At 38.8% G+C, this 27,050-nt stretch overlaps 1 protein-coding gene across 1 annotated transcript in view; it reads left to right on the top strand.

Annotated features, from left to right (window-relative positions):
* The window catches only part of LOC126253474 (tripeptidyl-peptidase 2), a 310,223-nt gene that overhangs the window by 88,403 nt on the left and 194,770 nt on the right, over nt 1–27,050 (top strand). The window contains exons 6-8 of the mRNA XM_049954832.1: nt 5,590–5,694; nt 17,081–17,219; nt 20,573–20,703. Of these exons, the coding sequence (XP_049810789.1) occupies nt 5,590–5,694; nt 17,081–17,219; nt 20,573–20,703 (375 nt within the window). The remainder of the gene's footprint in view (nt 1–5,589; nt 5,695–17,080; nt 17,220–20,572; nt 20,704–27,050) is intronic.

Below are 27,050 nucleotides of genomic sequence, written 5' to 3' on the forward strand. Positions count from 1 at the left end.
GGTAAGATAGATACTGCCTACAGGAAAATTAAAGAGACCTTTGGAGAGAAGAGAACCACTTGTATGAATATCAAGAGCTCCGATGGCAACCCAGTTCTAAGCAAAGAAGGGAAGGCAGAAAGGTGGAAGGAGTATATAGAGGGTTTATACAAGGGCGATATACTTGAGGACAATATTATGGAAATGGAAGAGGATGTAGATGAAGATGAAATGGGAGATAAGATACTGCGTGAAGAGTTTGACAGAGCACTGAAAGACCTGAGTCGAAACAAGGCCCCGGGAGTAGACAACATTCCATTAGAACTACTGATGGCCTTGGGAGAGCCAGTCATGACAAAACTCTACCATCTGGTGAGAAAGATGTATGAGACAGGCGAAATACCCACAGACTTCAAGAAGAATATAATAATTCCAATCCCAAAGATAGCAGGTGTTGACAGATGTGAAAATTACCGAACTATCAGTTTAATAAGTCACAGCTGCAAAATACTAACGCGAATTCTTTACAGACGAATGGTAAAACTGGTAGAAGCGGACCTCGGGGAAGATCAGTTTGGATTCCGTAGAAATGTTGGAACACGTGAGTCAATACTAACCTTACGACTTATCCTAGAAGAAAGATTAAGAAAAGGCAAACCTAAGTTTCTAGCATTTGTAGACTTAGAGAAAGCTTTTGACAACGTTAACTGGAATACTCTCTTTCAAATTCTGAAGGTGGCAGGGGTAAAATACAAGGAGCGAAAGGCTATTTACAATTTGTACAGAAACCAGATGGCTGTTATAAGAGTCGAGGGGCATGAAAGGGAAGCAGTGGTTGGGAAACGAGTGAGACAGGGTTGTAGCCTCTCCCCGATGTTGTTCAATCTGTATATTGAGCAAGCAGTAAAGGAAACAAAAGAAAAATTCGGAGTAGGTATTAAAATCCATGGAGAAGAAGTAAAAACTTTGAGGTTCGCCGATGACATTGTAATTCTGTCAGAGACAGCAAAGGACTTGGAAGAGCAGTTGAACGGAATGGACAGTGTCTTGAAAGGAGGATATAAGATGAACATCAACAAAAGCAAAACGAGGATAATGGAATGTAGTCAAATTAAATCGGGTGATGCTGAGGGAATTAGATTAGGAAATGAGACACTTAAAGTAGTAAAGGAGTTTTGCTATTTAGGGAGTAAAATAACTGATGATGGTCGAAGTAGAGAGGATATAAAATGTAGACTGGCAATGGCAAGGAAATTGTTTCTGAAGAAGAGAAATTTGTTAACATCGAGTATCGATTTAAGTGTCAGGAAGTCGTTTCTGAAAGTATTTGTATGGAGTGTAGCCATGTATGGAAGTGAAACATGCACGATAAATAGTTTGGACAAGAAGAGAATAGAAGCTTTCGAAATGTGGTGCTACAGAAGAATGCTGAAGATAAGGTGGGTAGATCACGTAACTAATGAGGAGGTATTGAATAGGATTGGGGAGAAGAGAAGTTTGTGGCACAACTTGACTAGAAGAAGGGATCGGTTGGTAGGACATGTTTTGAGGCATCAAGGGATCACAAATTTAGCATTGGACGGCATCGTGGAGGGTAAAAATCGTAGAGGGAGGCCAAGAGATCAATACACTAAGCAGATTCAGAAGGATGTAGGTTGCAGTAGGTAGTGGGAGATGATGAAGCTTGCACAGGATAGAGTAGCATGGAGAGCTGCATCAAACCAGTCTCAGGACTGAAGACAACAACAACAACAACAACAACAACAACATCTTTCACAAAGCCCAAGGAAATTCTGGTCAGATGTAAATGCTGTTAGTGGCACCGAAGTTAGTGTCCAATCCCCACTGAAAGAGACAGGAACTAAAATTGAGGGAAGCAAAGCAAAAGCTGGAATGCATAACTCCATCATCAGATGTTGCTTACAAAGGAAAACGGAGGAGAGTTGCCCCAATTTAATCCTCTTACCACTGAAAAGATGAATGAGTAAGTAATAGTGTCAGTGGTGTTGAGAAACAGCTGAAATTTTTAAAATGTAGAAGAAATCATAGCTAACACACATCTACAAGAAGGGTACTAGAAGAGAACCCTAATACATTTGACATCGATTTGTTGTAGACTATTAGAACCTATTCTGAGCTCAAACATAATAAGGTATCTTGAATAGAATAACCTCCTCCATGCTATCCAGTATGGATCTCGAAAACATAATCATGTGAAACCCCACACACACTTTTCTCATATGAGATACTGAAACTTTTGTAAGTAGTCAGGTAGATGCAGTATTTCTTGATTTCCAAAAAGCATTTGACTCAGTACCACACCTGCACTTACTGTTCAATCATACGGGGTATTAAGTGAAATTTGAGACTGGATGAAGGACTTGTTGCTAGGGAGGACACAGCAAGCTATCTTGGATAGAGGATCAACATCAGATATAGGAATAACTTTGGATTTGCTCCAGGGAAATGTTGTGGTACCCTCGCTGTTCATATTGTATGTCAATGACCTTGCAAACAATACGAATATTAACCTCAGACATTTTGTGCCAGATGATGCAGTCACCTATAATGAAGTCCTGTTTGAAAGAAGCAGCATAAACATTCAGTCAGATCGTGATAGGATATAAAAGTGGCTCAAAGACTGGCAACAAAAATGTAATATTGTGCACTTCACAAAATGAAAAAAATATATACTAAGACTGTTACATCAATGAGTCATAGTTGGAATTGGCCAATGCATACAAATACCTGGGTTTAACACTTTGTAGTGATATGAAATGGAATAATCACATAAGCTCTGTTGTGGGTAAAGCAGGTGGTCGACTTCAGTGTATTGGTAGAATACCAATGCAATCAGTCTACAAATTGAGGTTGTTTGCAAATCACTCATGTGACTCATTCTAGAATATTGGTCAAGTGAGTGGGATCCATACGAAATAGGACTTACAGGGATATTGACTGTGTGCAGGGAAAGGCAGCACGAATGGCCACAGGTTTATTTGACTTGTAGGAGAGTCTTACAGTGAATCTAAAGGAACTGAACTGGCAGATTATTTAAGACACATTGGGATTGTAAGAACAAGATCAGAAAAATTATAGTACCCACAGAGGTATTCAAATCAGTCATTCTTCCCATGACCCATACATAATGGAATGGGAAGGAACCCTAATAACTGGTACAATAGGAAATACTCTCTGCCATGTGTTTTGCAGTCTTTTGCAGAGAATTGATGTAGATTATAATTTTTTCCCGCTATATTTCAACAGCGTAGTTGATTAATCTCAGGTGTGTCAAGCACAGATCATGGCCAGCCCTTGTTTGTGGACTCCAACCAAGCTGTGAGTTGGACAGACTGCATTATCTCCTGGCACTAATGATGATGTTATTTTACAAGTCAACTTTGAGGTATTGCCTATTTAATCCAGTTGAAGCATATGATCCAGCACTTAATATGCTCACATTTTGTTGGAAATAATCAGTCCAATATGGACTATGGCTCACAAGCAAATGTGTGCAACAGAGTAACTCTGTTGACACTTCTTCTCAGAACAACAAAATTTAACAATAGATGGCACTGTAAGTGTCTTAACATAAATGGGGTCAGCTACAAATGACAGATGAATCACAATACCATGCATATGGGTCGAGTTGTGCATTACACCATTTGTACTGTTCAATGTACATGACTGCACATGTTCACCAGTCAACAGCTGTGATGCAAGTCCAGAAGTCAGTGGTTGTGGCACTGTTATGTAAGCCCATCCACAACGGCTAGGTTGTATCACATTGGGTGGGAAAAATCAGTTTTTGTCACGAGGCCAAAACTGCATAAAAAGCAAAATGACATTGGTTTTTAATTGACCTGGGGCCAAAAACTGCATAAAGAGCAAAAAGTCATCAGTTTCTAATTGTGATGAGGCTGATGGAAGACATTTTCATTATGGTATCCTCCGCTTTCTGCTGCAAGTTGAAATCAAGAAATAACACATTCCAAAACTCCATAACAGATCAGAGTGTCTCGAGGGTCACATTCAGAATGCATTGTGCAATGTGTGCCTTCAATTCGTAATTGGGACATTGAACACGTCGTCTTTCAGGTAACCCCACAGCCAGAAGAAGGAGGTAACAGGGGCTGCAGGACTCGTGTACCCAATTGTTTGTGTGTTTGTGTGTGTGTGTGTGTGTGTGTGTGTGTGTGTGTGTGTAGATTTTCCATTGCCCACGTTCTGCAATTCTGGATATTGACGAGTCATTGGAGATGAAAATGGGCTTCGTCTGTCCTCAGAATGTTGGATATTGACGAGTCATTGGAGATGAAAATGGGTTCGTCTGTCCACAGAATGTTCCATGGCCATTTCCATGTGAGCAAGAAATTCCAGAGTTTGTATGGTTAACAATGCAGGATGTGTCATGCTTGCTGGCATGTCAGACATTCAGGCAAATCCCCGTGCACTGCATGTTTGCACACCACCGCTTGACTCCTCCAGCACTGCTGTGGCCACATCTTTGACAGACTTCGGACCAACTGATATCCTCCCTCTGCCACACTGCACTTCAAAAGAACTCGTGTTTTCCAATTTTGTAATCATTTTCTCCAGACCTTAGCAGACATCTGGCCAGTGCCTTTTTTCATGCCCTCGAGTGTCCGGAACTTCTGCAGGGCTACTGGTGCCCAGTCGCCATACTTGTAAAGGAACTTTACCAGCAATGTGCAATCCTTTGTGGAGACAGTCATGTTGGGTACCTTGGATTCAAACTGAGGAGGAACAGCCATGTGCTGCACATGTGTTGGTGTGCATATTCTGATGCTTGCGGTGCCATCTATTGGTCAGATTTTCATTTTTTCCTGTGATCTTTCCCCCTGTGTCAATAACACGCTGTTGAAATTTTACCATTCTGAGCAGTGGTTTTCTTTTCACAACGTTTTCGGACTGTGACTGTAACTGTGGACACCCTGCACAGTGTCCAGCCAAAACAGGTTTATTCAGCTGAAGAAGGTGTATGTATTTCAAAGTTCAAGGCACTGATCCTGTGCTGAGCATGTGGTCATGTAATTACCATTGTTGTGGATGAAGCTGGACATTGACATCGGGCTTCTCTTCTGGACAATTGTCTGTCTAGGCTGTTCAAATGCACCATGGAGGAACTTCTAGAATCATATCTGTGCAACTCTCAGAGCTGTCATGAGAAGTGCCAGTTCCCTTGTCCACCCTATAACCCTGCTCCAGCTCATTCCACCAAGGGAAAGAAACATCTTTAAAACTGAGTAGAGTCCAGAATTACAAATACCAACTGAGTGTCTTCAGTCAGCTACAGTGGGAACCTGTAGTATGGCACATATGCTCGACCTGCTGCATCTGTTTGGTTTCCTCATTACACCACCCTTCCTCTGCCATTGGAGTGTAGTTTTTCCTAACATCTCTCTCTTCCATTATGGAAGAGGCAACATGCAGGAAGATAGCCAAACCTGTGATAAATTTCTCTGAGTGAAGTACTGTCTGAAAATTGCTGTTTTTTGTGTTGCTACTTCTGTTTCTGTTAATCGGATGAGAATAATGTAGTGCTGATGTTAATAATGTAAAGCAGAGGACCATGGTTTTCTTTTCTAGCTACCCATGGAACACATGTGGCATCCATTGCTGCTGCCTATTTTCCTGATGAACCAGAAAGGAATGGTGTAGCACCTGGAGCCCAAATTGTTTCTTTAACTATAGGTTTGTATTTTTTGAATGTTCCTTCCATATAACAGCCTCACCTGTTTAAATATGTGTTATTTTTTCGGCTTTATGCTCTACATTATTGCTGGAGTTTTATCTAATAATTTGAGGGATGATTTGATTTTCTTATGCTCGAACACTGAAGCCCATACCAACTACACTTAATGTTGCCAGCATTTCCATTGTAATTCCATCTTGCACTGCAAACTTGCTTTCATAAGCTTCTTTACTAGCAGTTTTCAGGTGATCTCACTGTTGATGGTTCGTGAAATAATATAATTATAATATACAGGCGGAGAGAAATTTTGTCAGTATTCATATCACTTTCTTGTTTCAGGTGTTCCCTTTCATCTGATAATGCTTGGCTGATATATACTTTATTGTCCCTCTATTGTCGCACTGTATTTGGCTTTTCATATGATATCTTTTCAGTTAAATTTGCAATTTGTCCTGTTTGGAATTATGTTCATATTATTAATTAACATGCTTTCTCGTGCATTAATCAGCGCATTGTTTCATCAAAGTGTTGAAAATGTTGTGTACTGATTTTACAGTTATTATGATACTTTCTCATAGACTCCATGTAGATAATTATAGAGTGATGTGAACCAGCAGCAGTTGTCAGTGTTACTGGAAAATTCCATCATTCCAAAGGAATCCCTTACACAGCTCGTTGACAAGCTTAGTGCTAGTACAAATGTGGTATTGATTTGGTGATCTCTAGGCAGACAGCTGCATCGATATGCAGCCTCTTATAAGTACCATGTCAATCCAAATAGTTTTGAGGTTGGATTAATAAAAATATAAAGAAGTTAAAATGATATATTTAATGCTTACGGTGTTCTACATAGTCTCAGCCTCGACTGATCACGTGTCACAGACTGTTCATACAACAGTAGAAAACCGTCTGAAAAATCCTTCTTTGCAAAGTTGTTCAACTTGTGTCGAATTGGCTTGAATGTTGGTTATGTCATCAAAATGTTGACTCTTCATGTGAATTTCCGGACTTTATTGTTTTGTGATACATTCACGTTGATAACATAAGTATTGTCACCTGTGATGACTTTCTCCAGAAAAGAATTGTCTGCATTTTGCATTCCAATCAAGCTTTGGTGTGCATCCACACACAATTTTTATTTGGGAGTTTACGTGTGTGGGAAAAACTTCGCACACACTTTTCTCTTTTTCAAAATATTCTGGAGAATTCTTAATTTAGAGATGTTGCTCCACTACGATTTGTGACGCAACAGTGTTGATACCCCATGGTCACATGTCCACTAGTTAACACTGCCTTCTTACAACTGACTGGTTGAGTGAACTTCTGTGGTTTGCAGTTATTTCAAGCTGCCACCATAGTTACTGTGCTGATGCCACTGATGTGCCAGGACTAAAATCAGTCTCGGAACTCTTTGGATAGATGGTACATTAGTTAATAATGCCATTGTTACATTGTGTCATTCATGTTTTTAATTGCCTTGTCACAGTTAAGAAATCAGAAAACCACAGCTTTTTCCCTATAGTGCATTGTCATTTGTAATGTTACACCAAGCTCTTTGCCAGCAGTTATGAAATTACTCTTGTTTACCATAATTAATTCATTGTTATTCAAAGAGCAGATCATTAATAGGTGTTCTTAAATTTTTTTGCTGTGAGCAGCACCTGCTACTAGGCACTCTTTCCTTCAACTGCCTGTTGTGGTGATATGTTCTTAAAATGAGAAGGCATTGCAGTTACAGGATGTATATGCTCTGGGATACCAAGGAAAAACTTGGAAATTTTTTCGTCTTGGAAAAATTCGGAAATTTTTCATTGTTTCCATTTTCAGCGAAATTTGTCATGTTCACTAGTAAGATCTGATACTGTGACAAATAATTTCACTTTATCCAGCTACTGCAGCAATAAAACGTAAATGAGAGAATAACACAAAAATAAAACTTTTGTTGCAAAGAAAATGCACCATTTACAACAAAAAATCACGGTGTACACACAGTCGTCTGGTGACTGCAAAATGTGTCAGGTTACTTCGTAACAACATACTGCTTTCGACACAGGACCAGAGTCTGTTTTACGGGACTCATTTTGATGGGGGTGAACGCACAACTATTTAAATTTCTAACAGGTCGTGGGAAAATATTGCGAATGGTTGTTTAAGAAGTTAATTTCTCAGTACATTTCCTTTTATGCAACATGAAGTATGTTACATTTTAGAATATGTGATGAATTTCTTAAATTGCAACATGTTACCCTCTCATTGAAAGGGTAACACTGAGGACCAGCCTTTTAGAAAAATTTTGGGCCCAGAGCACCAGCCATTTATGCCATTATTTAAAATTTTACCATTTGATGTATCTGAAAGGGTAAAGCATGATTAAAGAGACCAAACTTCAAGGTCAGTTTTTCATAATTGTTTTAGTGTATATTAATTTATAGTTTATATTAATTTAATTTACATTAATTATGTAATAATGATTGCAAAAAGTATAATTATTCTTAAAAGAAGTGTGAAGTAAGTTCCTGAAAAATTTCACACATAACTGGCATTTCATGGAAAAGTAAAAGTGCTCAACGGAACATGTATTCAGCAGGTAACTCGTGAAATGTTTAGTGCGCAGCAGTGAAATTTATAATCATGCTTGTCAGAAATATTCAGCTGCTGCAATTTAAACTGTGCTCTTACGGTCCTGCCTAATCACGCCCTTGGAAAAAAGTGACAAAAAAATTTTGATGGCCAATATTATATTTGAAAGTTTAACTTTTCTTGTAGCTATACTCTGTGTGTATTAATTTAAACCATTAATTTTTCATATCTGTGTGTTTGTGCTACTTAACTATGGTGTTGGTATTGGCTCACTGTATCACATATCCTATGCTGTCATTGGCTTGTGAGATTACATGACATGAGCTATGATTTGGCTTACAAAAATTCATCGCAACCTTGATTTCAGTACTTCGGAAGCTACCGTGCTGTATTTGGTGGAATTTGTGTTTATACTTACGTAATAAAAAAATATGCAGTGTAAATGTTGCTGCTCATCAAAAATCTTCCCAAAATGTGTTTCTTTTTGCTGTGTTTCATTTCTTAAAGTGCTGGGAAGCTCTATGCTTGCGTATAAAACCTTCACAATTCAAATGGTTGACAAGTTTTACAGCTCTGGGAGAAAATATATTGTCATGTAGCATGAAAAAAATCTACACACAGGAAAAAGTGCATTTTTAACTCGGAATCTGGGATTTTTTTTTTTCCTTGTCTGCATAAGTATATCCCGAGTTATTAAATTTTATGTCATTCCTAGTGCTTCAGGTACGGATAAGGTCCCTGTCATACTGCACTCATTAATGCTACAACATTAATTTTCTTGAAAAAACAGCCATTTTCTAATACTGCTATCACAGTTTTCTCTCCAATACTAAACAGCTTATCTTTGCATTTGCTGGCACATGTTTATGTATGTTGTGGCAGCCAATACTAAAATGAAATGGCTTTAGCAGTCATCATGGATACCCATTATTTCTGTACTGCCCGACAGTAGCTATGTAATATACAAAACGTTAACAAAGAAATTAATGAATTAGTCTCAAATAAAAGCATAGGGTGCATGTGAGTACATGTTAGCAGTGTTCTTGAATATGTCTGGCTGATAGTGGTGATGTAATCTTCCTTTAGTGATTGCAATTTATGAGACGTTCATCTGTTCATATTAATTACATTTATTATGTGGGAATTAACTGGTTTTACTACTCCTCAGCTCAAAGATTGTTCCTTGCTCATAAAGTTAATATAAGGAATTTGATACAGAAACCTGTATAATAACTTGTGCATCCATTAAGAAGGACTTTGCATGAAGTGTAAGATATTTCTCACAGTTTCAGCTGGGTGAGAAATCAAACAAAATCTTACTAACTTCCCATTATGGAATGCAGCCTTCCATACAATCTCTTGTGGAATAGTAGTCCCAGAATAGGAGACAACAACTAGAAAGTCAAAATATTACATTATGCATTTAAAAATCCATTCACGCATTGCGCTATTAGTACCACACTTCTGCCTGACGTCACAAACCTGCAAAGGACTGATATTTAAATAAGTGTCCCCAAATAAAAAATATTGAAATTGCTCAAGGCTGAATATGGTTCTGATTGAATTCCTATTGGATTTTTTGAATGTAAATACACTGCTAGCAGTATCTTCTATCCTAAATGGATAAAGAGCACAGATCACAACAGGCAGAGCAGAATTATAGATCAATATGTATAAAATCTATCAGTTGCAAGAACCTTTAATATATTCTGGGAATTTACAGTACATTTATGTTATGGAAACCACATTAAACACACTACTTCACCAGAGTACTGTTCCACATTTTGTAAATGACATCACAGCCATCTTTTGACACTAAAGATGTTTATTTCTACAGCCGACTATGGCAGGCGGAAAGGTATACAGTGTACATAAGTAGTGATTTAATGTGATTCATCTAAAAGATGCTAACAACAGTAAAAATTAAAGATGTAACATACAAATATGATGATAACATAAAAGTCAGATGATTTTTAGTTTTTGACATGTACTAAAGGATAATTATTTCCACTTTATAATGGCCACACAGCCAAAATTGTAGTAGTGGGTTGTACAAATAAATAATTTCATACTCAAAACACAATAATGCTATTTACAAAATGTGGCACGACTGTGAACACCAGATAAGAGAAGTTTACTACTGTACCATTTGGGTTCCTTCTGAGGGCATGGTGGAAAATGTCAAAAGCGAGATTTGCTATGAGGTAATGTGATAACAACAGCTGTATAGCCAATATCAAAGCGTAATGGTGATCCTAAGGGAGCTTTAAGGGGAATTATTGAAAGGAAGCAGATATTGCTCTTGAACATTTTTTGCATTAATTAAGAAAATGTTTTTTATTTATTTTTTATTTAGATTATGCCACAAATTTACAGTTTGTATTGTGTGTGGACCACAGGGTAAAGGCAAGAGATTAGGACACACATAGTGGCACACAGTCATTATTTCCTTTGTTCTGTTTGCAAGTCAAATAAGTCAATAGTGACAATACTGGTATGAAGTATCCTCCACTGTACACATTACAATGGATGAAGAGTATATATGTAGATGTGGAGATAGTTGCTGATTTCATGCAGTGTAAATTCTGCATTTGTGTAGAATGGTTACAGTGTTTTACAGTGTTGAAGCAGTGGTGCCTTGAAGGATGTTCTAATACTAGCATAAATTCAACGTAAATGACAAACATCTCTCATCGTCATTTTGAATTATGCAGACCTATTTAACGTAAAATAATTAATATCTTTTTTGCCCCAAGGTTATGATTGCTGTCCATTTTTAAAAATTTTTCTTTTCTCACTTTTCACTGTAAACTGCCATAACAACTACTCTGAGACAGTGATTGACACTATAAATTTTTGTCTTTATTTGTTGTTTCTGACAAATTTTGAAAATGTTTTTACTGACAGTATAAATATTACACATGTTACATATGGTTGCAGAAAATCTTCTCAGTGACAGCAGACTGAATTATTGCAGTTTAATATATTTCTATGTGTTTTCAAATGGTGTTGTTTCATGAGAAGAGTTTTCTTTATCCGTGTTATAAATTTTTTCAGTTCATTGACAAGCAAAAAAAGGTGAAAATAGTGCTGACAAAAATACATTGAGGAAATTCTGAAAAAGGATAGGGGCACCAGGGACAGCAAATAAGAGAAAATTTGAGAAAGTGAGAAGAACTTGAAGCTCCAGTCACATTAATGTGAGCACTGCCTGCAATAACCACTCAACAGACAGCTGGTAGCAGCACCAGCTGTGCAGGATATTTAAAACATGTTGGGAGGGAGGGAGGGGGGGGGGGGGGTAGAGAGATATGGAAAACAGTGAAGTCATTTCGGAATGCAGAAACAGCCATTTATCTGAGGTACAAAAGGGCATAATAATTGGCTTTTGGGCCAAGGGTGGAAGCATTTTCAAAATGGCTGAGTTTATTAATTGTTGGTGTGCCGCTGTGGTTAAACAATGTTCCAGCCAATCAGAAGCCGTCCTTGGCATATAAAAGTGGGAACCTCGCTAGTTCACGACAGTCAGTTTTAGCCCTGACGACGACCATGGAGGTAGTGGTCGAAAGCTTGGAGTTTTATCCAGAATTGACGCGGCACGTACACCAAGAGATTTTTATTCAAGAAATACGTCGCGAAAGACTTCGTAGCCAATGTTGTAGATGGCAAAATGCTGCTATCCAAAACTGGTGCCAAGGCAACTGTGGTGCACCACTGGTTGTAGATGACAGGTGTCCATGATGGCTGCGGAGATGTGTACGGGTGAACAGATGTGAAACTGTTGAGCAGCTGACTGCCCAGATGAAACAAAGGGGCACTAACAGTGTCTGCTCAACTACTGTTGAGTGAATGTTGCTGAATTTGGGCCTCCACAACAGGCACCATTTGATGCACTCATGGTGCCTGCTGTTTATGGGTGATGAAGGCTAGAATTTACATTGCAACTGGATGTCGACTGAGTGGCAAATGGTGACCTTTTCAGATGAATCACGTTTTATAAGTGGAGGGTCTGAATCAGAAGCTCAGATGGCTTTGTAACCATGTAGGCTACAGATTCCTTGACTTGCGCCATAGGGTGGTTGGGTTTTGGGTTCCACTGAGTAGGTTATAGAGAGCACCGATGCTCGAATCATTATAGGTGTTGAAAGCTGGGGTGTTCTGAAATATTTGGCTAAACAGTTGGCAGTGGTATGTTTGTTGCTATTAGTAGTAGTTTATGTTGTAGCGAAATTGAAGCAAATGGTTCCTGTGAGTAATTATGGGCAGAGGTCGTTCTTGGCAATGAAATAAAATAATTGGATCCTTTTACCGCCCTCCCAAATCAGATGATACAATTGCTGAAAGGTTCAAAGAAAACTTGAGTTTAGTTTCAAACATGAACCTGACTCATAGAATTATAGTTGGTGTGTCTTTAATTTACCCTCAACATGTTGTCGAAAATACATGTTTAAATCTGGAGGTATGCATAAAACATCAGCTGAGCATTCTCTCAAAATTATTTCAAGCAGTTAGTTCATGAGCCCATGTGAATAGTAAATGATTGTGAAAACACACTTCACCTCATAGCAACAAATAATCCTGAGCTAATAACAAGCATCAAAGTGGATACAGGGATTAGAGAACACAGGGTTGTCATTGAGAGATTGACTATTGTAACCCACAAATCCTCCAAAAATAAACGAAAAATATACTTATTCCGAAAAGATGATAAAAATTTGCTTGACGCCTTCCCAAGAGACAATATCCACTCCTTCCAAATTAACAATGTAAGTATAGACCAGATGTGGCTTGAATTCAATGACATAGTATCGACAGCAATTGAGAGATTTATACCAGATAAATTAACAAATGACAGAACTGATCCCCCTTGTTACACAAAATGGGTCAGAACAATGACGCCAAATTTAAACGAATGCAAAATCTCAGAGATTGGTTATCTTTTACAGAAGCTCGAAATTTAATCCAGACATCAATGCGATATGCTTAAAGTAGTTTCCACAGTGAAACCTGGCAGAAAATCCAAAGAGATTCTGATTGTATGTAAAGTATGTTAGTGGCAAGATGCAATCAATGCCTGTTCTGCTTGATAGCAATGGAAATGCTCCAGATGGCAGTGCTGTGAAAGCAGAGTTACTGAACACAGCCTTCTGAAATTCCTTCACCAAAGGAAGACGAAGTAAATAATTTCAGAACTCGAATGAAGAACAGCTGCCAAAATGAGTAACTTAGGAGTAAATATCCTTGGAGTAGTCATTAATGTCAATATGCAGCAGCATTTTGGAACTTGTATTGTGTTTGAACATTATGAATTGCCTTGAAGAGAATGTTCTACTGACAAACAGTCAACACGGATCTAGAAAACGTCATTCTAAACACAACTAGCTCTTTACTTACTTCAAGTGATGAGTGCTATTGAAAAGTGATTTCAAATTGATTCCATCTTTATATACGAGGGCAGTTCAACAAGTAATGCAACACATTTTTTTTCTGAAACAGGGGTTGTTTTATTCAGCATTGAAATACACCAGGTTATTCCCCAATCTTTTAGCTACACAACACTATTTTTCAACGTAATCTCCATTCAATGCTATGGCCTTACGCCACCTTGAAATGAGGGCCTGTATGCCAGCACGGTACCATTCCACTGGTCGATGTCGGAGCCAACGTCGTACTGCATCAATAACTTCTTCATCATCCGCGTAGTGCGTCCCACGGATTGCGTCCTTCATTGGGCCAAACATATGGAAATCCGACGGTGCGAGATCGGGGCTGTAGGGTGCATGAGGAAGAACAGTCCACTGAAGTTTTGTGAGCTCCTCTCGGGTGCGAAGACTTGTGTGAGGTCTTGCGTTGTCATGAAGAAGGAGAAGTTCGTTCTGATTTTTGTGCCTACGAACGCGCTGAAGTCGTTTCTTCAATTTCTGAAGAGTAGCACAATACACTTCAGAGTTGATCGTTTGACCATGGGGAAGGACATCGAACAGAATAACCCCTTCAGCGTCCCAGAAGACTGTAACCATGACTTTACCGGCTGAGGGTATGGCTTTAAACTTTTTCTTGGTAGGGGAGTGGGTGTGGCGCCACTCCATTGATTGCCGTTTCGTTTCAGGTTCGAAGTGATGAACCCATGTTTCATCGCCTGTAACAATCTTTGACAAGAAATTGTCACCCTCAGCCACATGACGAGCAAGCAATTCCGCACAGATGGTTCTCCTTTGCTCTTTATGGTGTTCGGTTAGACAACGAGGGACCCAGCGGGAACAAACCTTTGAATATCCCAACTGGTGAACAATTGTGACAGCACTACCAACAGAGATGTCAAGTTGAGCACTGAGTTGTTTGATGGTGATCCGTCGATCATCTCGAACGAGTGTGTTCGCACTCTCCGCCATTGCAGGAGTCACAGCTGTGCACGGCCGGCCCGCACGCGGGAGATCAGACAGTCTTGCTTGACCTTGCGGCGATGATGACACACGCTTTGCCCAACGACTCACCGTGCTTTTGTCCACTGCCAGATCACCGTAGACATTCTGCAAGCGCCTATGAATATCTGAGATGCCCTGGTTTTCCGCCAAAAGAAACTCGGATCACTGCCCATTGTTTGCAACGCACATCCGTTACAGACGCCATTTTAACAGCTCCGTACAGCGCTGCCACCCGTCGGAAGTCAATGAAACTATACGAGACGAAGCGGGAATGTTTGAAAATATTCCACAAGAAATTTCCGTTTTTTTTCAACCAAAATTGGCCGAGAAAAAAAATGTGTTGCATTACTTATTGAACTGCCCTCGTATTTTCAGAAGGCTTTTGACTCTGTGCCATGCAAGTGGCTTGTATTGAAATTGTGTGCTTATGGAGTATCATCTCTGTTATGTGCCTAGATTTGTGATTTCCTTTCAGAGAGGTCACAGTTCATAATAATTGACAGAAAGTCATAGAGTAAAACAGAAGTGATTTCTGGTATTCCCCAAGGCAGTGTTATAGGCCCTGTACCATTCTGTATGTGTATAAATGTTTTAGGAGACAATCTGGACAACCGTCTTATGTTGTTTCCAGATGATGCTGTCATTTATTGTCGGATAAACTCACCAGAAGATCAAAACAAGATGCAAAATGATTTAGAAAAGATATCTGAATGGTGCGTAAATTGGCAGTTGACCTTAAACAATGCAAAGTGTGAGGTCATCCATTCGAGTGCTAAAAGTAATCTGTTAAACTTTGGTTACATGATAAATCATCCAGATCTAAAGACTGTAAATTCAATTATGTGCTGAGGAATTAAAATTACGAACAGTTAAAATTGGAAAGAACACATACCCAGTCTTGTGCGGGAAAGGAAACCAGAGACACTGTTTTATTGACAGAACACTGAGAATGTGTAAGAGATCTAGTAAAGAGACTGCCCACACTATGCTTGTCTGTCCTTTTTTGGAGTACTTCTGCACGGCTTGTGATCCTTATCAGGTAGGATTAAAGGAGGAGCACATTGAGAAAGTTCAAAGAAGAGCAGATTGTCTTGTATTATTGCGAAATAGTGTAATGAGTCACTAACATGATACAGGATTTGGGGTGGACAGCACTAAAACAGAAGTGGTTTTTTGCTGCAGTGGAATCTTCTCATGAAATTTCAGTCACCAACTTTCTCATCCAAATGCGTATAATAAAGCAAGGAAAGTGAGAGCTTGCACAGAAAGATATAGGTGTTCGTTTTTTCTGCGAACTGTTAGAGATTGGAATAATAGAGTATTATTGTGAAGGTGGTTCAGTGAACCCTCTGCCTGTCATTTAAGGGTGATTTTCAGTGCCCATGTTATTCTAGATGTGTGCTTCATTGGATAGATGGCCATTGGCATGTATGGTGTGAAACATCAGAAAGTAGACACCGTGCCACAATCGTCTGATGGATCCAGGCTGCGGATGGAGCATTGTAGTGTGGGGAATGTTTTCGTGACATTCTCTGGGTGATGTCGTCATTCTGGAAGGCTCAGTGGATCAACAGAAGTATGCTTCTGTCCTTGGGGGGACAGGGGCGGGTTTCTTTTTCCATGGCATGATGGCAGGACAGTGCAGTATACATGCATGGTTTAGAGTACCGGGATGAATTTACTGTACTCACCTGGCTATCATACTTCGCAGATTTAAATCCAGTTTATACTCTGTGAGACCACCTCATTGGGCTGTTGGCACGATGGAGCCTTGCCTTAGAAACCTGCCATACCTGGACAACGATTTTGAGTCCACACCATCCAGAACCTTGTTGACTCTCTTCCTGCATGTTTTGCAGCAGTCTGGGCTGCAAAAGGTGGTGATTCAGGTTTTTGACAGGTAGACTCATTAATGTGAGTGGACAGTATGCATGAAAAAGGAGAGCAGAATTGTGAAGTAATTCTTTGCAGCAAATTCTTACATATTCACAACTGTTCTATAAATGCTTGAAATTTTTGTGCATGGTAGTGAAAGGTAGCACTTAATACCTTCAATATGGGTATATACAAAAATAATTAGAAAGAATGCTACTGATGGAAAATATCCAGTGTTTACAGACAATGGATTGAGTTTAGGTAACCATTCATTGCACAGTGTAGATTTTAAGCAGTGGATAGACACATAAACCAAAATTAGAACTTGTTAGCGTCTGTTTTGTTTCAGAGCAGTTGGATTGTCTCATTGTGCTAGGGTCCAGTTGGGCATCCCAATCATGCTACAGCCCCCCAAAAAATATTTGTGTGTGTGTGTGTGTGTGTGTGTGTGTGTGTAAATGTAGCGAGTATGGTATTAATAATGACAATTTCTGTCATTTTGCAGGAGACAATCGCTTGGGCTCTATGGAGACTGGAACAGCTTTGGTTCGAGCCATGATCAAAGTCATGGAGCGCACACAAAATAACAAAATTCATGTAATAAATATGAGCTATGGAGAGCATGCTCACTTTTCAAGCTCTGGGTAATAAAATCCTTTTGCAATGTTCTTTGTGTTATCTCACAAATGTATGTTAAAAATACTAAAAGTACTGAAAAAATACATTAATTTGTGATTTTTGTATGATTCAAAGGATAAATTCAGCTCCTTAGTCAGAACATGAATCTTAAATTCATGTGAAGATCTGTGCAAAATGCAGTTTACAAATATTACTGACACTTCAAAATTCTGAAGCGCTGTGTTGGAGTTACAGTATTAGCGCTTGGCATTTGACGGGGATAACTGGGGCTGGTTTGGGAGAAAGTCACTGAATCAGAATAATAAAATTTTGAGGCGTAGCTCACTTCTGGCAATGTTTTCAAAACCCTATTAACATGGAATGTGCTGAGACATATCTTTCAGTCTCCCTCCTGTCCCTTCCATCTTTTTACAAAAGCAACATTATTTGATGCTTCCCATCCCCCTCACCCCCTCTCCCCCTTTCCCCCTTCCTTCCCTCCTACATTAGATGCAGTTCCTAGGGCTCGTAGTAGGATATTTAAAAATAAATCTGAATTGAGCGAGTGTGAAAATGGATTTTTCAGACATCTCAGCTTGGCACCCAAAGCAGCCACTTGTCACTCTGGCCTTAAACCAGAACCAATCCTGACGGTATATTATGTCCTCTCACTAAATTGGCCATTTAGAGATTATGATAAAATGTCATTGTCAGTTTGTAGACTGGTTTGGCACAGCCCTCCAAGCTACTCTGTCTTGCGCAAACCTCTTCATTTCCAAATAACTAGTACAGCCTGAATCAATTTTGAACCTTCTTACTACATTTACCCCTTTGTATCACTCTGCAATGCCCCCCCCCCCCCCCTCTCTATTGCTCCCTCCCTGTTTCCATTTCATATCCTAAAAGTTTTTTTTAAATCTACAAATGCTGTAAATGTAGGTTTGCCCTCCTTAACTCATCTCTTAAGATAAACATTGAGGCCAGTATTCCTTCCTGTGTTCGTACATTTCTCCAGAAACCAAACAGATATTCTGAGGCCAACCTCTATCAATTTTTCCATTCTTTTGTAAGTAATCTGCCAATACTTTGCTCCAATAATTCATTAAACTGATAGTTTGGTAATATTCTCACCTGTAGGCACCTGCTTTCTTTGGAATGGGAATTACTACATTCTTCATTAAGTCTCATACATTTTACACACCAGGTGAAGTATTCTGTCATGGCTGGCTTACCAGTGAATATAAGATGTTCTGAGGGACCTTGTTCTGAGGGACCTTGTTTTGACTCGAGTCTTTCAGTGCTGTATCAAATTCTTCTTGCAGTAATATATCTCCCAACTCATCTCCTTCTACTCCCTCTTCCCTCTGTAATGCTGCTTTGGAGTTAATCTCCCTTTTTTCTGTAGGTGGCATCTGTCTTTCCCCTAGTTGTGCATAGTTCTATGTCTTTACCTTTCTTGTCTAGTCATTCTTGCGTTCCCCTTCATATCACTCTCATTTTTATGTCTATATTTCCTTTTGCTTGCTTCATTTTTTTATATTTTTTCATTTTGTATTCTAGATTCAGTATCTTCCGTCTTATCCAAGAATTTATACTGGGCTTTGACTTTTGACATGTGTGATTATCTGCTGCCTTCGTTATTTCTTTTCTCAAGGCTTCCTTTTCATCTTCTATCGTGTTCCTTAGTCCTGTTTCAGTCAATTGTTGCTTAATGCTCCCTTTCAAACTCTCAGCAACCTCTAGTTTTCAACCTATCCAGGTCCCATCTCTTTAATTTCCTACCTTTCTGTAATTTCGTCAGTTTTAATCTGCAGTTTGTAACCATTAAATTATAGTCAGAGCCCACATCTGCCCCTGGAAATGTCTCACAGATCAAAGTCTGATCCATAAATCTAAATTATCATTAGTTCGTCAGTCAAACCTTCTTTTTTCTCCATGTTTCTTCCATGTAAATAACCTTCTTTTATGATTTTTAATCCAAGTATTAGCTGTGATAAAATCATTATCTGTGCAAAATTCTACCACGTGGCTTCCTTTTTCATTCCTTTCCCCCACTACATGTGCTCGTACTTTTTTTTACTTCTCATACTTTTTCTGTTGTCTGATTACAGCCTTCCATAACTGTTATCTTCCTCAACTATCTGAATAATTTTTTTGATATCATACATTCTTTTAATCTCTCGATCATCTGTGGAGTTAGCTGACATATAAAGTTGTACTATTGTCATGGATGTACATTGGCATCAGCAATGCATTCACAATGCTATTCATTGCAGCTTACTCACAGTCCTGTTTTCTTATTAACTGTGAGACCTACTCTTGCGTTACCACTATTTGGATTTTGTATTTATAACCTTGTACTCACTTGTGCTGGAGCCACCACACTTCGCGAATTCCCACTATGTAAAACTTCAACATATCAATTTCCTTTTTTAAATTCCCTATCCTATCTACCCAATTGAGGGATCCAATAGTCTGCATTCTGGCACATAGAATACAAGTTTTGATTTTCCTGATGGTGATATCCTCCTGAGTAGTCTGTGCCCAGAGATTGAGATGGTGGAATGTTTTACCTCCAGATTGTTTAACCAAAGAGGACGCTATCGTCATTTTATCATACAGTGGGGGTGCATGCCTTCAGGAAAAATTACAGTTGTAGTTCCCTCTTCCTTTCAGTCGTTCAAAGTAACAGAGACCAAAGGTTGTCTTGGCTGACAAACAAGACAGACCAGTCAATCATCCAGACTGTTGCCACCTGCAGCTACTGAAAAGGATGCTCTACCCTATTCAGTAATGATTTGTTAGTTTGCCCACTCCACAGATCACACTGTAGTGCTTGAACCTATGGTACAGTTATGTGAACCATTGAGGCACACAAGTACCTTAACAAAGTCCGTGGTTCATTGGGGGGTGCTAAAACTGTTATTGCTTTGTAAAACATAATAGTTATTTAAAAATGGGGTACATATGAAGTGCTGACTATTGTAATACAGCTGGGGTGCTGACCTCCAGATTTTTTATGCGAAAACTCTTTAAACGTTTTTAAATAAAACCAGTAATGCTATGAAAAGAATAGGTTGCTTCTCTCTGTAAAGATTATACATTGAGTTGCAGAGAGGCACAACAAAAAGACTATTACAATTGAACTTTGGGCCAAAGCCTTCTTCAGAAAAGAAAAATGCACACACAGTCGAACAAGCAAGTGCACACCTCACACATGACTGCTGCTACTTATGCTTTCACAAAGAAAGAGGAGGTCAATTAGAAAGTGATTCATCATTTTGTACTTAGACTTTATAGACTGTACTTAGTTTAGAATGTGAATACTAATACAAGACTTTTATTTTTTCTATTTGAACATCACTTTCCTTAATTGCAGGAGGATAGGAGAACTAATGAATGAAGTGGTCAATAAATATGGTGTCATTTGGGTGGCATCTGCAGGCAATCATGGACCTGCCTTATGTACAATAGGCACACCTCCAGACATCAGCACAAGTATTATTATTGGTGAGTTACTTAAACCACTACCCTAATATAGTTATTACTGATTACATGTTTGTGTGAATGTTAATGTGTAACATACATTCTGAAAGAAAATATGAAAGGTAAATTTGCAAGGTTGCCTGGTACATAGTGCATGAGGGTTGCTTTTTGAGTTTTTACAACCAAATAAGAGATGATTCTATTGAGGTGATATAACTGTTGTTTCAAAATTTGTCATTTGCTATTGTTAACACAATTGAAACTAAGAAATTAACTGAGTGTTTAAAGAAACGAATAGAAATTTCTTGTAAAGATTGTCATTGCATGGTTTTTCTAAGGCTTTTGTAAGGCCTAACTCAACAACAATGCCTTGAATTGCTCTGTTAAACATTTGATAACTAGTTGTCCAGAAAATATATGTGATTTGTTTATGTATGCAAAATTTTGTTGGCATTGTGCTTCTGTTGGTGACAGACTTCGTGACAGTTGACTGAAATCTTTTGTTGTCCCAAAAAACATGGGTGCTGTATACAAAATGACTGAAGATTGGCATTTGACTTACTGTGAAGTAGAGGCATCCTTAGGCATATCGAAGACTGCAAAGCCTTTAATTTTTCATTTAGCTGTGAAAAAGACCTGTGCTTGATGGATTCCACATAATTTGACTGGATTTCAAAGAAACAAGCTTTTGTCAATTGGTGTACAGAATTGTTGTTTTAAAAATTTAAAAGGCGGGTTTCATATTTATCAAAAGTGCTAATTTAAGAGTTACATGAAAGTGGAAGTAAGTAAACAATGGCAGTTTCTATATTGTAAGAGAGAATGTATTGAGAATCTTTGTGGTAGAGCTTGGTATAGGAACAAAAGAGTAAAACCTTTAGCTTGGTTTAGAAAAAAAAGTAAAACCTTTATATACTACAGCCATATTTTTTTGGAAAACAAGCAGGGGATATTATAATATGACTTTGATCATTTATCACAAGTTAACAGAGGCATAAATTATAAACTGCTGCTTTAACCACAGAAGCATTTGAGAGCCTCCCCCCAGCAAGCGTACATATCCATGTTGGTTGAAAATGAGTACCATACCACTGTCTGTGCTTGTAATTCTTCCATTCAGTGCATTGTTTTCAGTACAGCTATTTGATATTTACATGATTATTTAAAATGTAAGTAAAAAAAAATAAAACCCAAATTGCTTCTGTATAATGAAAATAGCAGCACAATTTACTAGCAGTGAAAATTAATGGTGTACTTAAGAGTGATCAGCCAAGTTGTTCTTATTTCATGCACATTATTTCAGCAATCAATGCTGTTATATTCAGGTGCTGCGAATTGGGCTGTTGTGTATGTTGACAAATCATCACATGCCGGTTTAGAAACGAATCATTTATTAAGCATCACACAGTTCAACAATATGATATGAAACACCAACTGCACATTTCAAAATATAACCAGAGATCATCACAACTACACCAAAAATGAACCAAAGAATTTATGAGATATGTGACAGACAACCTTCAGAGAATATGAACGATACATACGTATACATACACAGGGTGGTCCATTGATCGTGACCAGGCCAAGTACCTCACGAAATAAGCGTCAAACGAAAAAACTACAAAGAACAAAACTTGTCTAGCTTGAAGGGGGAAACCAGATGGCGGTATGGTTGGCCTGCTAGATGGCACTACCATAGGTCAAACGGATATCAGCTGCGTTTTTTTTTAAATAGGAACCCCCATTTTTTATTACATATTCATGTAGTACGTAAAGAAATATGAATGTTTTAGTTGGACCACTTTTTTCGCTTTGTGATAGATGGTGCTGTAATAGTCACAAACATATGGCTCACAATTTTGGACGAACAGTTGGTAACAGGTAGGTTTTTTAAATTAAAATACAGAACATAGGTACGTTTGAACATTTTATTTCGGTTGTTCCAATGTGATACATGTACCGTTGTGAACTTATCATTTCTGATGCGGTTACAGCGTGATTATCTGTAAATACCACATTAATGCAATGAATGCTCAAAATGATGTCAACCTCAATGCATTTGGCAATATGTGTAACGACATTCCTCTCAACAGCGAGTAGTTCGCCTTCTGTAATGTTCGCTCATGCGTTGACAATGCGCTGACACACATTGTCAGGCGTTGTCGGTGGATCACGATAGCAAATATCCTTCAACTTTCCCCACAGAAAGAAATCAGGGGACGTCAGATGCGGTGAACATGTGGGCCACGGTATGGCGCTTTGACGACCAATCCACCTGTCATGAAATATGCTATTCAGTACCGCGCACGGGAGCTATGTGCCGGACATCCATCATGTTGGGAGTACATAGCCATTCTGTCATGCAGTGACACATCTTGTAGTAACATCGGTAGAACATTATGCAGGAAATCAGCATACATTGCACCATTTAGATAGCCATGGATAAAATAGGGGCCAATTATCCTTCCTCCCATAATGCCGCACCATACATTAACCGCCAAGGTCGCTGATGTTCCACTTGTCGCAGCCATCGTGGATTTTCTGTTGCCCAATAGTGCATGTTATGTCGGTTTACATTACCGCTGTTGGTGAATGACGCTTCGTCGCTAAATAGAACACATGCAAAAAATCTGTCATCATCCCGTAATTTCTCTTGTGCCTGGTGGCAGAACTATACACGACGTTAAAAGGTGTCGCCATGCAATTCCTGGTGCATAGAAATATGGTACGGGTGCAGTTGATGTTGATGTAGCATTCTCAACACAGACGTTTTTGAGATTCCAGATTCTCGCTCAATTTGTCTGCTACTGATCTGCGGATTAGCCGCGACAACAGCTAAAACACCTACTTGGGCATGATCATTTGTTGCAGGTGGTGGTTGATGTTTGACATGTGGCTGAACACTTCCTGTTTCCTTAAATAACGTAACTATCTGGCAAACGGTCCGGACACTTGCATGATGTCGTCCAGGATATCGAGCAGCATACATAGCACATGCCCGTTGGGCATTTTGATCACAATAGCCATACATTAAAACGATATCGACCTTTTCCGCAGTTGGTAAACGGTCCATTTTAACACGGGTAATGTATCACGAAGCAAATACCGGTCCCACCGGCGGAATGTTACGTGATACCACATACTTACACGTTTGTGACTATTACAGCGCCATCTATCACAAAGCGAAAAAAGTGGTCCAACTAAAGCATTCATATTTCTTTATGTACTACACGAATATGTAATAAAAATTGGGGGTTCCTATTGAAAAAAACACAGTTGATATCTGTTTGACCTATGGCAGCGCCATCTAGTGGGCCAACCATAGCGCCATCTGGTTTCTCCCTTCAAGCTAGATGAGTTTCGTTCTTTGTAATTTTTAATGTGATGCTTATTTCATGAGATATTTGGCCAGGTAACTATCAATCGACCACCCTGTATTTAACAACATTGAAACATTATTACTTTCACACTCTCCCACAATGTTTTACGTATATGATGTAGACACTACACCAACAAGTTCCTTCATCATTTGTAACTTTGTGAATGGCAGCCCCTTTTGTCAGAATGTCTGCTGCCTGTCCACCAGTTGGTATGTAATTCACTTCAATCTTCCTCTCTCTAACCAGTTGATGAATGTAATGATACCTTTTGTCTCTGTGTTTTCATCGCTTATAAAACTTCGATCCATTAATAAATTTGATAGCACTTTGGTTATCAATTTATAAAATAGGAACTGATGACTCAGCAGCTCCAATTTCTTTCAGAAGTCGGTCTAACCATCCAAATGATTTGCAAGCTTCACTTGCAGCCACATATTCTGCCTCCATTTGAAGGAAGAGCAACACACTGCTGTAATTGTCTTTTCCACACAACTGGCCCCCCGTGGAACTTAAGCAGGATGCCACTTGTTGATCGTTTAGTGCCTCTGTCCCCACCATGGTCAGCATCACTATAGGCTTCAATACTACTAAACTTAATGCCATCTGTAATTGTTGATTTAAGATGCCTAAATATTTATTTGAGTAATGCAAAGTGCACCTGAGTAGGTGAGTCTTGAACTCTTGAGGCAACATTAACAGTATATGATAAATCTGCTGCTGTGCCTTGTGTTAAATACTTCAAACCTCCAACCATTTATCGATACAGTCCAGTATTATTAAAAGGAGGTGACTCACCTGGTGTCCATCCTGGTTTAATGGGTAAAGACAATGGTTTTGCATCCATCATATCGTATTTTTCCAAAATCCTCTTCAGATATGCAGACTGATTTTTTTTAATACAATTGTCAAACCTCTTGATTTGTAAACCCAAGAAGTAATAAATTTTTTCTGCACTGATTTGAAAATGTTTACCCAACAGTTCAATGAACTTAGCTGTGGCATCAGTAGAGCCCATAGCCAATCCATAATCAACATAAAACAATACTACCAGGTTTTCACCATAATACATACATGGATCAGAACTGCTCTCCCGTAAGTTACATTCAGTAAGGAACCCAACAAAACATTCATACCAGCATTTTGAGACTTGTTTTAAACCATATAGACTCTTCAGTAACTTACACACCCGTCCTGTACTATCATCAAATCCCTCTGGTTGACTCGTGTAGATTTCTCCCTTTAAAATATCATTGAGAAATGCTGTCCTCGCATCAAATTGCCTTATACACCAATCATGTTGAATTTCAACACTCAAAAGGCATTTCATTGTCTCAAATCTTGCAACAGGACTAAACGTGTCAACATAATGTACTCCAAACCATTGAGTATATCCTCTTGCTCCCAGTCGAGCATCATCATTATTTGCATTTAATTTTGTAGCGAAGACACATCAGTTTCCAATCACGTTGTTTGGTTTAATTTTGTAAACTAATTCCCGTGTTCCATTTTTCTTTAGAGCATCCATCTCTTCCTCCATTGCATTCTTCCATTCTTCAGAATTCTCTGAGTGCAATGCTTCTTTTTAGCTTCTTGGTGTCTCACAAAGAAACATCATTCTTGGTTGACAAACTGAATCTTCACAGTAACAAGATGGTTTCTTTAAATTTCGCCGTTCACATAAATTGTGGCTTCCTGTGTCCTCATTTCTTGCTTCCAAGTTACTTCCAGCTTCTTCCTCAGTGTCATATGACTGGTTGTTAACACTTTCGTCACTTGCAGCAACACTTTGGTTCATACAGTCCTCTTCAAAATCAACATCTTCATGCTCAGTCTCCAAAGTATCTGCATTCTTATGTGTAGCTGATATTTCAACAACCCTTTTAGACTTTTGAGTACCGATAAGAGATTTCTGTAATGGCTTGCAATTGAACTTTGCATCTCTGCAAACACACATGCACCTTTTCAGGAAAATAAAAATGGTATCCACAACCAACGTAACCAACCACATATCCTTTTGAAGATTTAGCATCAAACTTCTTTCATTTCTGTATAGGAATACAAGCATAGCATTCAGTTCCAAATATCACCAAATTATCAAAACGACCTTCTTTCTTCAAAAATATTTCAATTGGAGCTTTACCTTTAATTTTTGTGGGACACGTCCGGTTCAAAGTGTATGTTGCAGCCAGAACAGCTTCACCCCACAATGCTTTTGGCAGATGCTCAGCAGAGCAAAGCCAAGAATGTGCCATCTTAAACAGGATTCTATTTTCCCGTTCAGCAATTCCATTCTGTTGAGGCGTATATGGTGCTGTGATAGAATGTTTCAGTCCAAATGAGCCAGCAAATTTTTACTATGGAACTCCTTTCCACTATCTGTACGTAATTCTTTCACAGTAACTTCAGCCTGAGTCTTTATCATTTTAATGAACAGTGGCATCTTTTCTTTAATTTCATCTTTGTGTCACAAAAGGTATGTCACTCTAAAACTGGAAAAATCATACTTAAAAACAGCAAAGTATCGATGACCCCGCAGATCATTTTCTTCCATCGGACCACAAACATCTGCACACACTAACTCTCCAGGTTTAGTGGGTTCCTGCACTCTTTCACCAAACGGCATCCGGTGATGTTTACCATAGATACACCCTGCACAAAATCTGTTATCAGTTGTTATCTCTACACCATCATCGTTCAAAACTTGGTGCACATAGTGTTTATTTTGATGACCCATTTTTTTCATGCCAGCTCTGTAAAGTGTCCTCAGTTTCAATAACAACACAAGATTTTTCTTGACGAACACCCTTCACAGCCAAACGATAAAGCTCATTTTCACAGCAGGATGTGGCAGTAGCAATTGCGATATTGTTTTTGAAAAATACACATGATTTGCCATCATTTTCAATTATTTGTTTTATTCTCTTCTGTGCAACTTTCTTAACAGAAAACAAGTTACAGGATCCATCAGGGCAAAACCAAACATCTTCAAAA

Source organism: Schistocerca nitens, chromosome 4 (genome assembly GCF_023898315.1).
Source record: "Schistocerca nitens isolate TAMUIC-IGC-003100 chromosome 4, iqSchNite1.1, whole genome shotgun sequence".
NCBI classification, from domain to species: Eukaryota; Metazoa; Arthropoda; class Insecta; order Orthoptera; family Acrididae; genus Schistocerca; species Schistocerca nitens.